The sequence below is a fragment of the Columba livia genome, chromosome 2 (assembly GCF_036013475.1).
Source record: "Columba livia isolate bColLiv1 breed racing homer chromosome 2, bColLiv1.pat.W.v2, whole genome shotgun sequence".
Classification (NCBI taxonomy): domain Eukaryota; kingdom Metazoa; phylum Chordata; class Aves; order Columbiformes; family Columbidae; genus Columba; species Columba livia.
The window spans coordinates 86893662-86909400 of NC_088603.1; the positions used below are offsets into that span (position 1 = coordinate 86893662).

At 40.0% G+C, this 15739-nt stretch overlaps 1 protein-coding gene across 2 annotated transcripts in view; it reads right to left on the reverse strand.

Annotated features, from left to right (window-relative positions):
- MARCHF6 (membrane associated ring-CH-type finger 6) overlaps positions 1-14956 on the reverse strand; it is a 55232-nt gene extending 40276 nt beyond the window's left edge. The window contains exons 1-3 of one of the 2 annotated variants that reach the window (XM_065052663.1): positions 14786-14956; positions 8319-8415; positions 7382-7455 (exon numbers count right to left, since the gene is read on the reverse strand). In XM_065052663.1, the coding sequence (XP_064908735.1) occupies positions 7382-7455; positions 8319-8415; positions 14786-14804 (190 nt within the window). In that variant the 5' untranslated portion in view covers positions 14805-14956. Of the gene's footprint in view, positions 1-7381; positions 7456-8318; positions 8419-14785 lie in introns of both variants that reach the window. The other variant, XM_065052662.1, reaches the window with a different exon arrangement.
- Positions 14957-15739: the final 783 nt, after the last annotated feature.

Below are 15739 nucleotides of genomic sequence, written 5' to 3' on the forward strand. Positions count from 1 at the left end.
ATGCACAGTATCCATAACAGACTTGAATAAAGAAGACAGATAAACTACAGTTAGGAATTGCAAAAACATCGCTGCTTGCATGTTTAACAGTTATGTTGGAAACAGCTGAGCTTGCAGATTTTATCACATTTAATTAATGGACTATTTTTAAAAACATCACGTACTTTTAAGTACATAAGGAAATCCGGTTTTTGTAAGAACTACTAGAGAAAAGTTTTCCTTCCCTCTCATGGACAATCCTTTGACTTAAAAATCTGAGAAATACTGCTTCATGCAATCTACCTCCATTCCCCCTTTTGTCTAATTAACATCTCTTCTACCTTTACCTGTATTCCTAATCATCCTTTTACTAATCTCAGAGACAAAGCCTCTATTGGAGAAAAAAACCTCTTTTTTTGTAAAGAGAAAAGAACATAGAAAAGCAGTATCAACATGCAGAAGTAATCAAAGAATGTGGAGAGTTCAGTGCATTTAAACAAGGTGTGGATTATATTTGACACAAAGTAACAACAAAACAGTAACCATAAGACAAATAGTAACTGGTTTTAAATTTCAAAAGGTTCTTAATTGTCAGGTATCTGGCAAGGAACTGGAATTTGTAAACCAAAGGACTGAAAATATGACACTAGGGAAATGCAGCTGTGAGAACACAGAGCAATAAGTTGAAAGCAGGACATAAACATACTTTGACGCTGTCTACCAATTTGCAATTTTCTTATTACAGAAACAGATTTAGTACACAATTTGGTAGTACCATAGAATATGCCACCTGGCGCCTTACTAAAGATATCTCAGCTCACACTGAACAAACACTGTGGAAAATTATCAGAGGAAACAAGTAAACCTTTGTGCTAGAAGAATACTTAAGAGTGTATTTGTTACACATGGTATCACTCTGACAAAACTGAACTCAGTAGATACTTTGAAGCTTGTATTTTTCCATTTTCAAAAAATACATTTGGATCAACACTTTGGAACCACAACAGAGGTTATAAAGAAAACATTAATGACTGATTTGTTAGGGGAAGCTGGGACAGTCTAAAGGTTTGGTTTGTTTTTTGTTTTTTTTTTGGGTTTTTTTTGTTTTTTTGTTTTGTTTTGTTTTGTTTTTTTTAAATCATCTTTCTGAAATTACTGAACACTCACACAGGGAATTGTAAAAAAGGATGCCCATCTTAACTCAGTAAAGCTGAAGTGGTTATAAATATTAGCACCTCTACATACTCATTTTCCTAAAATCTTTAAGATTACAACTGAACAGTCGAATAAATGCACAATGTAGCTACTACTCAGAGAAGACAAGCTACATCCATCAGATTTTATCAATTTTGTGACTTTTGATGAGTTCAGAAGCTGGGGTGGGGCAAGACTGCTGTTTTTCCTCTGCTTTGCCCCACCTCTAAACATGTAAAGCTTTTACCACTCGAAGCTTTATACCTTGATGACAAGATAAAGCCCTTCTATGTCCTACAACATTCGGGTGGGTGAAAGGCAAAACTTCCTAGCATGACAGGAACCCCTGGTGCACAAGCACACTGCAGCGCTGAAACCTGCTTCTAGTGATTTTCATAGCTAATCCCCCCACTTGTGTCCGTCACCATTGCGTCTGACTGCCATTTTGTCTCCACATTCCACCTCTTTCATCCACACCCCGCTACCACTGTGATGTTGGAGACTTTGACCCCTGCCACTGCTGTAAACCTCCTCGTCATTCCCTTTCGCACACATGCCTTCCTTATCCTTCCCCCATCCCTTAATTCCCATCCTGGTCATCTTTCCTAACTCAGTTTGAGAAACTGATTTCCTGCATTTTTTATTACAGTTTCTCCAAATAACAATCTCTCTACTTGAGGCCAATTAAATTTTCTTCCTTATTTTTTCCAGGAGAGGGAAAGCAGACAGCAATGATGACTTGTTTTCAGGGAAACAGTTTGCTGACAAAAAAAAATCCAGAACAGGAAAGTGGGGGGAAAAAAAAAAGTTCCCAGTGCTCTGGCTTACCAAAGTGATACCTTTAAGCTTATTACAGGAAGCTTTCTCATCATTCCCATTTCCTGAGAGGCTTTTTAATACAAACATCACACAACTGTACTTTGACAAACACAATAGGGACAATCTGCTGAACGTGAATGCTATAATTCCCACCAAACTTAAGAAGAAATAAAACAAACTAACACTTTTTAATTTAACCTCTCTTTCCCAGCCTTTTCAAAGTACCAAAGCTTAATCTAAATGAAAACTATACTGCCTACACAATTTCCCTTGGAAGGAGATCGGAGAGATACTTAGTCATGACATGGGCAGTACAGAAAGGAGCTCTGATCAGAGCAGTATCTGAGCAATAACAGGGGTTTTTTTAATACCTGTATGTTCTGATAATGTAATATATAATGACAATTATAAAAATTAGCAAACCTGTATAGTTTTTCAGACTTCACTTTTGTTGCTTGTATTAAAAAAAAAAAAAAAAAAAAGGAGAAAAAACCAGCAGCAACATCAGGAGCACTGGCACTCTCTGTAGCTGCAAAATGCCAGCTGCACAACAGAAAAAACCCAAACAATTCAGAGAGACCACCAAGCTCTTCCCAAACCCAAAACTCTCTTGCTCCTCTTTCCTGTCCCATACTGGCAGTAGAATCCCTGTACAAATCCACCTCCAACCAGCAATGTGTAACTGGTCCCAAAGCAATGGTCCAAGGCTTTCTCTGTCTTCTAAGGGCTTATTCCCAACAAATGAAAACAGGTTGTACAGGTTTAAATATGCTTATCTTCCCCATTTATGGCTACTTCTGGCACAAGGTAAAAAGTAGATAAAAAGAGAAGTCAGATATAAAATCATTATGAAGTAGCTTTCCGTTGTATTTTATACTATCTGTAGCTTTCATGTTACTGGCCATTTTCATTTTAAAAATGCTACTCTTCCCCAAAAAAGAAATAAAAATCCTGAATGTATTTTTCCCTACAGATTATACTATACAGATTACACCTACGGATTTCAGATTTCACTCCCACAAATCCCTTCATATAGTGCACCATCTTTTCACCGAGAGAAGCAGAGCTTCAGAAAGACACTAGAAACAGCCTTCTGATGTGCTATATCAAAAAACCCCTACCACTAATTATTATGAAGGCTCAAATTTTTTTAATAGTCTTATTTTGCTCTACAGCTATCACAACGCAACTGTATCCTATTTCATTTCTCACTCTCTCCCCATTCAAGTCAGCCTAGTGTGGAAGAAAGCAGAACACCTACCTTTGGTTAGGTAAAGCTGTCATTTAGCCTACTTCACAGAACCTTCACACTTACAGTCCTCTTACCCGTAGATTTTCTATTGACTATTACACTTCCAAGCCATTTATATGCCACCTCAATCATCCTTGTGCACTGATCATGAAATAAGACTATGTAACTCATAAGTAAAAACCTTGTGTTTTGTATCTCATGGGTTAAAGCACTGGTTTGGTAAACAGGAGTTGTGGGTTATTCTTTAGGTTGGACTAATGATCTTCCAAAAACCCTTCCAACCCAAACCATTCCATGTTTCTACATTTTATACTCTTGAGGCTTACACAGACTTTGCTCCAGACTGCTAAGATAAAAGGAGAAAAGCACCATCCATTCTCATGTAAGCCACAGGTCTAACAAAACATGGAATTACACTCATACATAACTGAATTGCATGTTAATTCTGCCCCCTGGAGCTGGCAGCACGCATGCTGAATTCTGTGCCAGCATGTCGTATTTTGTTTCAGAAGTTTGTCTTTCCAAAACAGACTTTCTAGAAATGCTGAAGCTATGGACCACCATGTTAAAGATTGTCAAAATAAACAGGTACGAAAACTAGCCCATTCAATAAAATCTTACTTACCTGGAATGACAAGCCCAACAAAATAGGTCACTCATTTTAGTATAATTACATGTTTCTTGCAGATAATTGTGTACAAAATTAAAGATCCAAAAGTTTGGAACTTAACAAACTAAGCATTACTACAAACAACATGCAATTATTAAGTGATGTTTTTTGCACAAGTTACTTAAAACGTGAATAATATTTTACAATTATGCCAGTAATACTCATTTTTCTTCACCTTAAAATCTATTAACCATGAACTCTTTCACATTAAGCTAGATATACTAGTCACATCCAGAAGGTTTTAAGATGATAAAAAAAAATAGTATCAAGGCCTATGGATTAATTAAAAAAACCCCCAAGCTTAAATACTCAACACAGATAATCTCCGCATGCTATAGGATAGCTTAGAAGCTCAATGAATCCAAATGATCCAAAAATCTTTCATATTAACAGTTACATGTGAACAAAGGTGGCAAACGACAAGAAAAAGAACAGTAACAAATCAGGATTACAACAATACAAACAGTGAGATCCAAGTACACGCAAGCCTTGAATTAGTAACTTCGCATGCATAAATCAAAAGCTCATTTCAGAATATAGTAATTTATGAACTGAAAAACATCCTACTCACATGGCTTCCTTCGATCTGATCGTAAAATGAAAGGAAGCCATGTGGGTAGGAAGTTAAAAATGAACAACCACCTTGACATAATTCAAAAAAGTCTAAAAAGTCTAAAGCTATGTTTTTTTTAATAGTTGTATTAATTCGCAATTTGCAGAACTACGATTTTTAAACACATGAAATTTAGCTTCAAAGTCTACAATTGAAAATCAAGTCATTTACTTACATGACTAAACATTTTTAGAGAATTATGCTATTATTCAAAAGAAAAAAATCAGTTCCTTTTTACTCCTGCCAAGATGCAAGTTGAATCTTCTACTGTTTCCTTCCTTCCTTACAAACAGTAACTAATCTACTAGTTCAGGTGCTAGAGAAGTCACTAGATGTTACAGAATTTATATGCACTAGGAATGTTTTATAAATACTCCATACACAAAATGTTATACCAGCAAAGGAGCATTTTTGACAGAATGACAGCAACAACCTTAACAAGCAAACAAAGCTAAATTAAAAGATGAGTTGCTGGTATTACTGCACTATTATTATCAACTTAGTGCCTGTCCCTTGAAGCACAGATACTGATTACGTACATGCATTTATTCAACCACATCCCACAGTGAAGTAACTTCTCTGAAAGTGCTTTAAACATGGCATGGTTACAGGCCACATCCAACTTTGTTTTGGATGACTGGCACATACATCAATCCCATCTCTGCCTTATCATTCTCTCTCTAGCACCTGTGACTCTGTCCCAGCTCCCACAAGCAGATCCAGCTTCCAGACTGGACATCCACATTATCTTCCAAACAATAAGAGAAATTAAGGAATCTATAACTGTATGAGAGAAATAACGAAAACAAGACATGCTGGGCACAAAGGGCTGGAGGAATCTGTGCGAGGCACCTGACACATACTAGCACTGTGTGCAGACTGGTAAGAAAAAAGCACATCTCTCAATGTGGAAAGCCAAGAAGAAAACATTATAATCTGAGGGTGCTTAATGTGGGGAGTGGCCAGTCTGTGACAGAAGGATAAGACAACCTTTGCTAGAGGCTAAATGTGGAAGAAGTATTCTATTACACTGTGAAGAAAAAGCTTCAGTTATTACTAATTCCAAGGCTCCCATGACAAATGATAACATGTTAAGACACAGTAATTCAATTATGTTTTCTCACGTGTCTGTAATCTGCAACTATTTTACAAGCTGTGCTGGTAACAGCTATGTCAGTCAAGGATTAAATTTCTGCCAGAACACCTCTGTTGATAAGGGCAGTGAATAAGCTTTCTAGTTACCAATAGTAACACACATATAAAGTGCATCTCATTTAGAACTTCTCATCCTCTTTTTTCTGTATGCTATACACTTTTTTTTTTCATACAAGACTACTTCTTTCTTTTTAAGAACTACTAAATCACTGAAATGCAGTTTTCTGGTCTTGCACGCTAAATTCTGTAGAGGACCAAGCAGCAGAATGCATTTTTTAAAGTGGCTAATTAACTTGTAGAGAGCTCCAGAACTGGTGATCACTTTTAATTTGCAAAGCTTCCAAATATAATATAATGCCTTTATAACAATGTTTAACAAAACCTGCAAACAAAAGACATCTCTCTTACACTTCTTACACAAGTCTCTGTACTACTTAAAAACAATAACCTGAAAGCATTGCTGTGATCAACATAAAATACGCTTTTCTCCTTACAGGGGTAAGACAGAGTTAATGTCATACGTTTCACTGCTGATAATTTTAAAAAAGGATGGTCTAATGTGTATAATTAATGGCTGGCAGAAAGAGAAAATTCTGAGGTTCAGTACATAGAAAGAACGTGGATTATAGGATTTTTGGAACAGAAAATACATGAGCTAAACCATCTGGCTGCTTAGGCTCAGTTTTTTTCACCAATGTTTAAAAAAAAAAAAAAAAAGGTGAGAAGGGAGCAGGTAATGGGATAAGCGCTCTGTCGTTCTAACTGGGACTGTCTACACTGAAAAGGAGCTCTGATTTTTACGGTATCACACAGATATAAAACAGCCAAACCTCATCATGCTTCCCAATTCAAGACAGCTTCTACAGTGCAGATACTTGTCAGTTAAAAAAAAAAAAAAATTACATACCTGCATCATGAAGAACTGAGCTTAGCAGTTATAGAGAATAAATCAGCATGAATAAATTTAACAAGAAAAAATACACAGCACAAGAACCATTTTCCCTGTTCAACAAGAAATAAGTTGGCAATACTAGATAATGAGCCTAGCCTGCCACCAAGCCAAAGCCTCACTGATTTCTACTACTATCAGTTAAAATGTAATTAAGAATCCTCTTGGAACTTTATAAAGATACAGTCATTCTTCATCATAAGTTGCCTAACCTATTTAGTTGAATCTAACATAAAAGGCAATGTAATACTGAGTAGTCACTGTATCTTGGCTGAAAAAATTACCATTTGCATTATCAGTCAAGATATTTTGCATTAAAACTGACAGAAATCATGTGGTAGCACTGCAGGTGGATAGCTCAAAGGTAACTGAAAACTGGTTTTCAAATTCAAATTTTGCTGTGGCTTCAACCTTAACATTCAGACTTCCAGACACTTAAATTTATTAGTGAAGCTGAAAATGCGCCATAACACTGTAATGTTGGCAACAAAAGAATGGGACTGAGTCAGCTGGAAAAAGTACAGAATAATACTTTTGTGGCTCAGGTACGATTATGAAAGAATCAGATTATCCATCATTCAAACACAGTCTGCAATAATATACATAAGAACTGCAAGACAAACAAGAATGTAGAGGTTAAAATACAAGTTTGGATCCATCATGCTGAATGAAAAAGTAATCACTTCACACACACCAAGACAAAAAAAGAAAATAAATTCTGAAAAAATAGGAACAGTAAAATACACTTACTTGGTGTAAAAGCAAATCTGTGCTTACATAGTTCACAGTATTCTTTTCTGCTGTGTTTAAGCCACTGAACTAAGCTGCAACAAAAAGTGATCATATTAATACACGCTATTACATCTCTCTGCTTTATTCCTCCATTAAGTAAAACACACCAATTCTCTGTTTTAAAACATAAATCAGGACACTGGTACTATCAAGCAGAACTTAAATTAACATGTTTATTAAGTCCATTTAGACCATCAAGTAAGTTTCAAAAGTAAAGAAGGTAAACTGACTAGGAGTCATAACAACTCTACAGTTACATCACTTACAGTCCTGAAAGCACATTCTTTGAGTATGTTATTCAAAAGGCTAGTAACTCAAAGTATATATCCTGACATGGACACCCACTAGTGACACCAAGCTTTATAAATATTTCAAGATATGCCACATATATGCACACAGCTAAGATTCACAACTGCTGTATTTGTGAAAGAATGGCTACTAAAACACCATCAAAAGAATACCTGCTATAGACCAGAATTACAGGTTTAATTTTAGCATTTGCCTGATCGACCATACACCTCAAAATGACCAAAAAGTATTAGGGTATTTTTACTTCTTTTAATTTATAACTATAACTGGGAAAAAAAAAAAAAAAAAAAAAAGCTCCAACATATTGATCCTTCTGCTTAGCTTTCAAAAAACTGATAGATGAGCAGAATTGCAGTCCTAATAAAAAACAATTATTAGTACTTAATTTTAATATGTAGTTACTGATTTTTTTTTTTGTGAACTGGAATAAACTATCCACTGCAAACTGTTTTTTCTTACTAGTTAACCTGAAGATCTAGAGAGTATTCTTTTTACAAACACGGTAATGTGTTTTATTTAAACAAACAAACAAACAAAAAACAAATGCCCACACAACAAAAAACTCCCATACAAACACAGAACTTACCATTCCTGATGAATAAATTTAATACTGCCAGTACAAACACATGGATGATAGAGAGGTTTCTCAGGAGTTCCTTCAGATCGACAGACTCTGCATATATCTGCTGACAAGGACATAAAGCTTATTACACTACTGCTTAAAGAACTCAAATTTACAAGATAAATTATACAATTAAACTCTAGCAAATATATCATGTAGCAAAAAGAAGCCAGAATCAATCGAAAGAGGATGAAAGACAGATTTCATCTGATGTAAGATATGAAGACAGAGAGATCACCAGAAAAAGCAACAAGAATATTATCTGCCGGATCATGTTATAAAAATCATGTCCTATTGTACTTTTAAGATTTCTAGGAAATAGACACAATAAAACTACATGCTGAGGAGCTCTTTGTCTAAAGTTATCATTAAAACAACATACAGATTGTAAAGGATAATCTTCTTAAAAGTGGAGGCTTTGAAATGGAAAAATTCCATCTGAATTTTGAACAAGATAAATGGAGGCTGAGTAAATAGATTTACTAATGTCTAACAATGATATAAACACACCATTGGCTACTCTTCAACCTAACATGGACATTTCTTGGTGCGCCCAATGAAGGGGAAAAACCCCACCATAATAAACAGAAATAGGTATTTTGTGAATTTGCTACCCAAGTTGAATACGGCCATTTAGCAGTCCACAGTCCTGCCACATTGTCTGCTTCTTAGTTAACAATTTCAATAATACTTCAATAGGTCCTGCACTTTCTTTATTCTCTATTTTTGACATTTTCTTACAACTGAAGAGTGCAAGATGCTTTGTGGACAAGGAATTTAGTGTAAACTTCTCCCTCTAAAGAACAGATGTCTATCTTAATACCATTCATTTATCCAGAGCACTTAAACACACAAGCAAATATAAATAAAAATATTTCAGTTGCTTGACATATGCATGGTATCTTTCATCACAGAATCACAGAATCGACTGGGTTGGAAAAGACCTCAGAGATCATCGAGTCCAACCCTTGGTCCAACTCTAGTCCGTTTACTAGATCATGGCACTAAGTGCCATGTCCAATCTCAGTTTAAAAACCTCTAGGGACGGCGAGTCCACTACCTCCCTGAGCAGCCATTCCAATGCCTGACCACTCTCTCTGTAAAGAATTTCTTTCTAGTATCCAGCCTAAATTTCCCCTGGTAGAGTTTAAGCCCATGCCCCCTTGTCCTATGGCTAACTGCCTGGGAGAAGAGACCAATCCCCACCTGGCTATAACTTCCCTTCAGGTAGTTACAGAGAGTGATGAGGTCACCTCTAAGCCTCCTCTTCTCTAGACTAAACAACCCCAGCTCCCTCAGCCTCTCCTCATAGGTCTTATGTTCAAGTCCCTTCACCAGTCGTGTTGCTCTTCTCTGGACCCACTCCAGCACTTCAATGTCTTTCCTGAACTGAGGGGCCCAGAACTGAACACAATACTCCAGGTGTGGCCTCACCAATGCAGAGTACAGGGGAAGGATCACTTCCCTTGTCCTGCTGACCACGCTGTTTTTGATACAGGACAGGATACCGTTGGCTTTCTTGGCCACCTGGGCACACTGTTGGCTCATGTTGAGCTTCCTGTCAATTAGTACCCCCAGGTCCCTTTCTGTCTGACTGTTCTCCAGCCACTCTGTGCCCAGCCTGTAGCGCTGCAGGGGGTTGTTGTGACCAAAGTGCAGCACCCGGCACTTGGCCTTACTGAACTTCATCCCATTGGAATCAGCCCATTTTTCCAGTCTATCCAGATTCCTCTGCAGAGCCCTCCTGCCTTCCAGCAGGTCGACACTCCCTCCCAACTTGGTGTCATCAGCAAATTTGCTGATGATGGTCTCAATCCCCTCATCTAAATCATCAATAAAGATGTTAAACAGGACTGGACCCAACACTGACCCCTGGGGAACACCACTAGTGACTGGCCGCCAGCTGGATGCAGCCCCATTCACCAGCACTCTCTGGGCCCGGCCCTCCAGCCAGTTCTTAACCCAGCGTAGAGTACACTTGTCCAAGCCATGGGCTACCAGCTTTTGCAAGAGTATATTATGGGAGACATTTATATTATGGGAGACATTTACTCATCCTTTTACTTCTGTTAAGGAGATGAACATAAAATGGTTATTTATTACAGAAGATTCAAGTTCAGCATTTTCTCTTTTGTTAATTATTTCTCTATCAACCTCTATTCAGCAAACCTGCAAGACTGTAACAGAAACACACCAGAGATCTTTGTTAGAAAAATACCAACTGAAAGTACTGATGCAAGAATACCAAAAATGCACTTTTTCAAGTCTGAATCACATTTCTTGGTTGAAATCCTCAAAAGTTAATGTTTTTCTACAAAAAGTTCCAAAAGGTACCAAATTTTAAAATATGAATGTTTTTCTATAAAGAAATCACAATGTTATTATATCCATAGCACAGTATTAGAACAGTTTCTACACATAAAGCATAAGAATTCAAGTGATTCAAAACAAATAATAATTTCCCATCTCTAGAAGAGAGATTTGAATTCATTCATGTAGGCCAAAACCCTAAAATTAACAGAAACGTATTCAATACCCCCATCAGTGATGCTATGTCCTGGTTTTGGCTAGGATAGAATTAATTTTCTTCACAGTAGCTGGTATAGTGCTGTCTTTTGGGTTTAGTATGAGAACAATGTTGATAACATACTGATTTTTTTAGTTGTTCTTAAGCAGTCACTGGCCTGGGAGTGCACAAAAGGTTGGGAGGGGACACAGCGGGGACAGCCAACCCCAACTGACTGAAGGGCTATTCCATATGATGCAACATCACTCTCAGTACATAAAGCCGGGGAAAGAAGGAGGAAGGGGAAAAACGTTCAGAGTGATGGTGTTTGTCTTCCTAAGTAACCATTAGATATGATGGAGCCTGGCTTTCCTGCAGATTGGAAGTAGTGAATGAATTCCATGTTTTGCTTTGCTTGTGTGCACAGCTTTTGCTTTACCTATTAAACTACTTTTTCCTCAACCCGTGACTTTCCTCACTTTTACTCTTCTGATTCTCTCCCACATTCCACCAAGGGGGAGTGAGCAAGCAGCTATGTGCGGCTTAGCTGCCAGTGGATATTAAACCACAACACAGTACAAACAGACATAAAGAGTACTTCCATCAGAGCCATATCAAGCAGCGACTGCAAACATCAAGAGCCCCTGGTTTCTCTGCTGACAAGAACGACTAAAACTGCTACTTCACCTAACAAATTATTTTTATCACAGAGTATTTCCAGATGGCTGCACAGGACAGGTCTCTTCAATGGACAGGCAGGATCCACCACTAGCTATGTCATGCCCACCTTCCTCCAGCACCCCTTCAAACAGAGCTATTTTGCTACAGTGAGCTGACAACTTTGTATGCTGATCAGTCTGATAAAAGGTCAAACAAGCACTAGAGCCAGGATGTGAAACCACTGCTTTATAAGAACACTCTCTGGCACCAAAGAAAGAGAGTTAAAAACACACTGTTCTTTGAAAGACCTGCACAGCTCTCTGAACCCACTCATTAACGGTCCATTGGCTTTAACAGCACACCATTCACTTATTCTCAAGACTGCTGTGAAAAAAACAGAATTTGCTTTACTGAAAGCAAATTTATTTTTTATTTCAGAAAGGATTTCCTCAGTTAGCTTATCACAATCAGTTAAACATAAATTTTTCTAAAGGCTATGAGAATTTCCAGATATTCCCACTTGTTTTATAAATCCAAATAAACATGCAATGAATGTAACAATATGGACTGTTATGCAGACGATAGCTTCAAATCAATAAACACCACTGAGGGTCAACATGTGAAGCTATGCACCTTATGACCTACTATCGTGTTTCAGAGGGAATTCCACTGTGTAACAGACGCTGTTTTTCTACTTGCACACACACTTTGCATCCTGTTCTTCATGCATGTGTTTTGGAAAGAATGACCTTGGGTAATACAGTTCTTTTATGTTCCTCCAGAGAACGTCTCTCTGCCTATCACCTCTCTAACCGAATGTTCTTCACTGTAATATGTAGAAGTGAAGATTATATTATTTAGCAACAAACTGATTTAGCTAAAAAGAAGTCCCTCTCATCAGCAAAAGCTGGTATCTGGTGCTTTCAGGTGCTACAGAGAAGCAATGCTCACATTACATAATATCATTAATCAGCTATCAATAGTTAGGAAAGCCCATTTGACACTTTGTAGCAAAGATTCAGGCACACAATAATACTGGAGCAGGATTTCCTCCTTAATCCACGAATGCAGTCTTTTCTGCTACTAGTGTTTAAAGCTTTCTAACCTTGGGAAGCCTCTTCAGTGTTCTGGCAAGTGTTGTGGAATTCTAATAGTGGGAATTGGAGTTTGAAACTGTAGAAGAAGTCGAAACACTCTTGTGGTATTTATGGAAAGTGAGTATATAGACTAGTTACTTTCATCCTACCACTCAGAGCTTTCCAGGGTAACATTGATAAGACTACAATATAATATCCAAGGTTACCTGTATATGTATTTCTAAAGATACATTAAAAAAAAACAACAAACAAACAAAACCCCCCACCAATCCAAAACAAACCAACAAAAAACACAAAAATAAAACCCACAAAAAAACCCAAACAAAACAAAACAAAAAAAAAACAAAACACAAAATCAGAAAAGTCCACATTTCAAGTGCAGAGTTTAACATGAAGGTTTAGTTAAAGAACACAATATCTTAAGATGTAACCAACGGCCCCCTCTGCTTTCACTTCCTGTTCTCTCTGTTCCCTATACTAAACCCTGTAAAAGCAGGTATGATCAAAGACTACCACTCTTAACAGCCTGTAACAAATTATGAACTATGCTGTTTGAATCAAAGCCACCGAGATGCATTTACCAACTACCGGAGTGGCTGGAACTCAGCTGGTCATTTCTTAGTATCCACTTTGCAGTTTACAACAATCCAGGTTTTCTGGGCTACCAGAGGCCAAGCAATCAAAGTTTCACTTGGTTAATTTCATCAGAATATGTAACTGTTGGTCTACAGAGGCATGACAAAGTTGCAGCAAGCAGTTTTAAAAGCCGAGATTTAAAAAACCCCTGTATTTTGATAAACCATCTGTTTTCACAGGTACTAAATATGTCTACAGCACAACCCAATGGACATTTCTACAAAGGTGCTGTGTTATTTCACCTGGTGCTTCATATTTTTGCAGGGTGTTTATTTTTAATTCTCTCAAGCTGGAAAAATGAAGTGTGACCAGACAAAAAGCTATATTCTAAATTATGCCAAAGTAACAAAATCCAAGACGGAAACACTTTCCTTGGAACTGTCTTACTACTGCAATATATACTTGCAGTTATTGCTTAGGATGACAAACAAAGCTCAAATACTGCAAGAAACATAGCACAACACACATCCTTTATTTATTTTGGTTTACACTACAATATGAAGTCCTGGTTTATGAAAGATCTGCATTATCAGCTTGAACTACACAGCTCCTCAACTTTATCTGAGCAGAGCAAAAGTGCTGATGAAGCATTCCCACATTTGATCTCAAGTAAAGCAATACCCTTTAAAAATGGAAACTACACATTAAAAAAACATGACTATGATATCTTTGTCAACTTAGTTTCTAAAATGAGATGTTACTATGTATTGTTAGTAGCTTGCAGAAGAGACAGAGAAACCTGTCAGCTCTGGCATCGTTTTATTATTTCAATTTTTCAAATAGATTTTCCAGCATACATAACAAAGTTAACCTTGCAAAAGAAGCTGCAGCAGCTAAAGCTCCTATTATTATTCAGCTGAAAGTGGAAATTTAAAACTCGCTGAGTTACAGGACAGGGTATGACAGCGTCTGTGGGACAAGGGAAAGCCAACCCGGGCAAAGGTGTCGCACGACTCGGCGGAGCCCGTTCCTCACGGCCCCTCACACCGCCCCAGTGTAAGCTCCCCGGCTCCTGCTCTCCGCGCCGGGATCTCCTCACACAAGGCCTCTAAGCGACCCTCAAGACCCTCACCTCCCCCCTAGCAAAGCCCCATGCAGAAGACCCGTAGCCGGCAGAAGCCGCCGGCGGGTCCCCGCCGCCCGAGGCGGCCCGGGCGAGCCCCGGTGCCCCGCGCCGGGTGTTACCACAGCACCACCCGCCCCTCCCCCACCCCCACGCAGCGCCCGGCTCCCAACGGCCGCGGTTATGTAAGGGGGACCCAAGTGCGCACCAGCCCGCGGGCTCGCACCCCGCAACCACCACAGGCAGGCCCGGCGGAGTAAGGGTGCGGGTAGGAAGCGCGGCCCGGACACCTGCAGCCCCGATACGCGAAGCCCCTCCAGGCGTAAACAGCCCCGGCCCGCCCAGCGGCTCCCGGGCTCATGGACGCCCCTTTCCCCCGCCCCTCCACCCATCGAGGCAGCACGGGCAGAGCCCCCACCCGGCTCTAAGGGAGCGGAGGTTAGCGTGGGGCGCAAAGCGATCGCGATACCTTCCTCGGCGGTCTCCATCTTGTGTGGCTGACGCAGCGCCGGCCGGGCGAGTGGTGTGACCACGGGGGGCGGTGCCGCGCGGGTGAGCGGTGCGGGCACCGTAGAGACGGAACCACCGAACCGGCTGGGCTAGAGCGCCGCTCTTGCCGCGGGCTCCGCCTGGCGGGGATGCGGGGAGCCGGGAGGCCCGCCAGCGGAGCCCGTGCCGGGCCGGGTTACACCGGGGCGGGGCGGGCGGCCCGACGTTCAGGGTGGCAGCCCCATGGTCCCTGCTGGGTGACTGCCCTCTCCGGCAGCGCCTGGCTTGCCTCTGCCTCTGCGGGCGGGAGCGAGCAGGAGGGGGAGGGAGGGAGGGAGGGCGGCACAGGGCGGCAGGGACCGGGCGGTTGGCGGCCGTTGGGGGCGCCGGCCGCGGCGGAGGGCAACGGCTGTAGCGGGACAGGTACGGGCACCAGACAAAATACAGCTAGAACTCTTCTAAATTTTACCCCAAACCAAAGAGAAACGCCACGTTCATACTCCAAGCTGTTGGGAGGGTCAGTGTTCCAGGCCGCGGGTTTTCTCGTGGCCCTAGGAACAGCCCTGCGGCTCCTCAGGGGGAAGTTGGTACCTGTCCCCTTCCTCAAAGCCCAGCTCTCCTTCCTGGGCCTGAAATTGCCAACAGAACTAGCAAATTCCTCATTAAAACGCAAAAATCTCTTTTAGTTTAATCATTTTTGTGCTAAGGTCTGGCTGGCATAAGCAGCCGAGGCAGCGTACATTAGGACTTTGTACTCTGCCGGGTGCACAGAAAGTTACCAGATGGTCTCTGCTGAGTTGGCAAGAATCTTACTAAGGAAGAAAACAGAAGTTCATTATATTAAGGATAAATCTAAGTTCGATATTGATGAAATGCATGTATGTATTATGTTAGCTTTCCATTGTAACATCTACCTTAAGGCCTCTAGTTGATC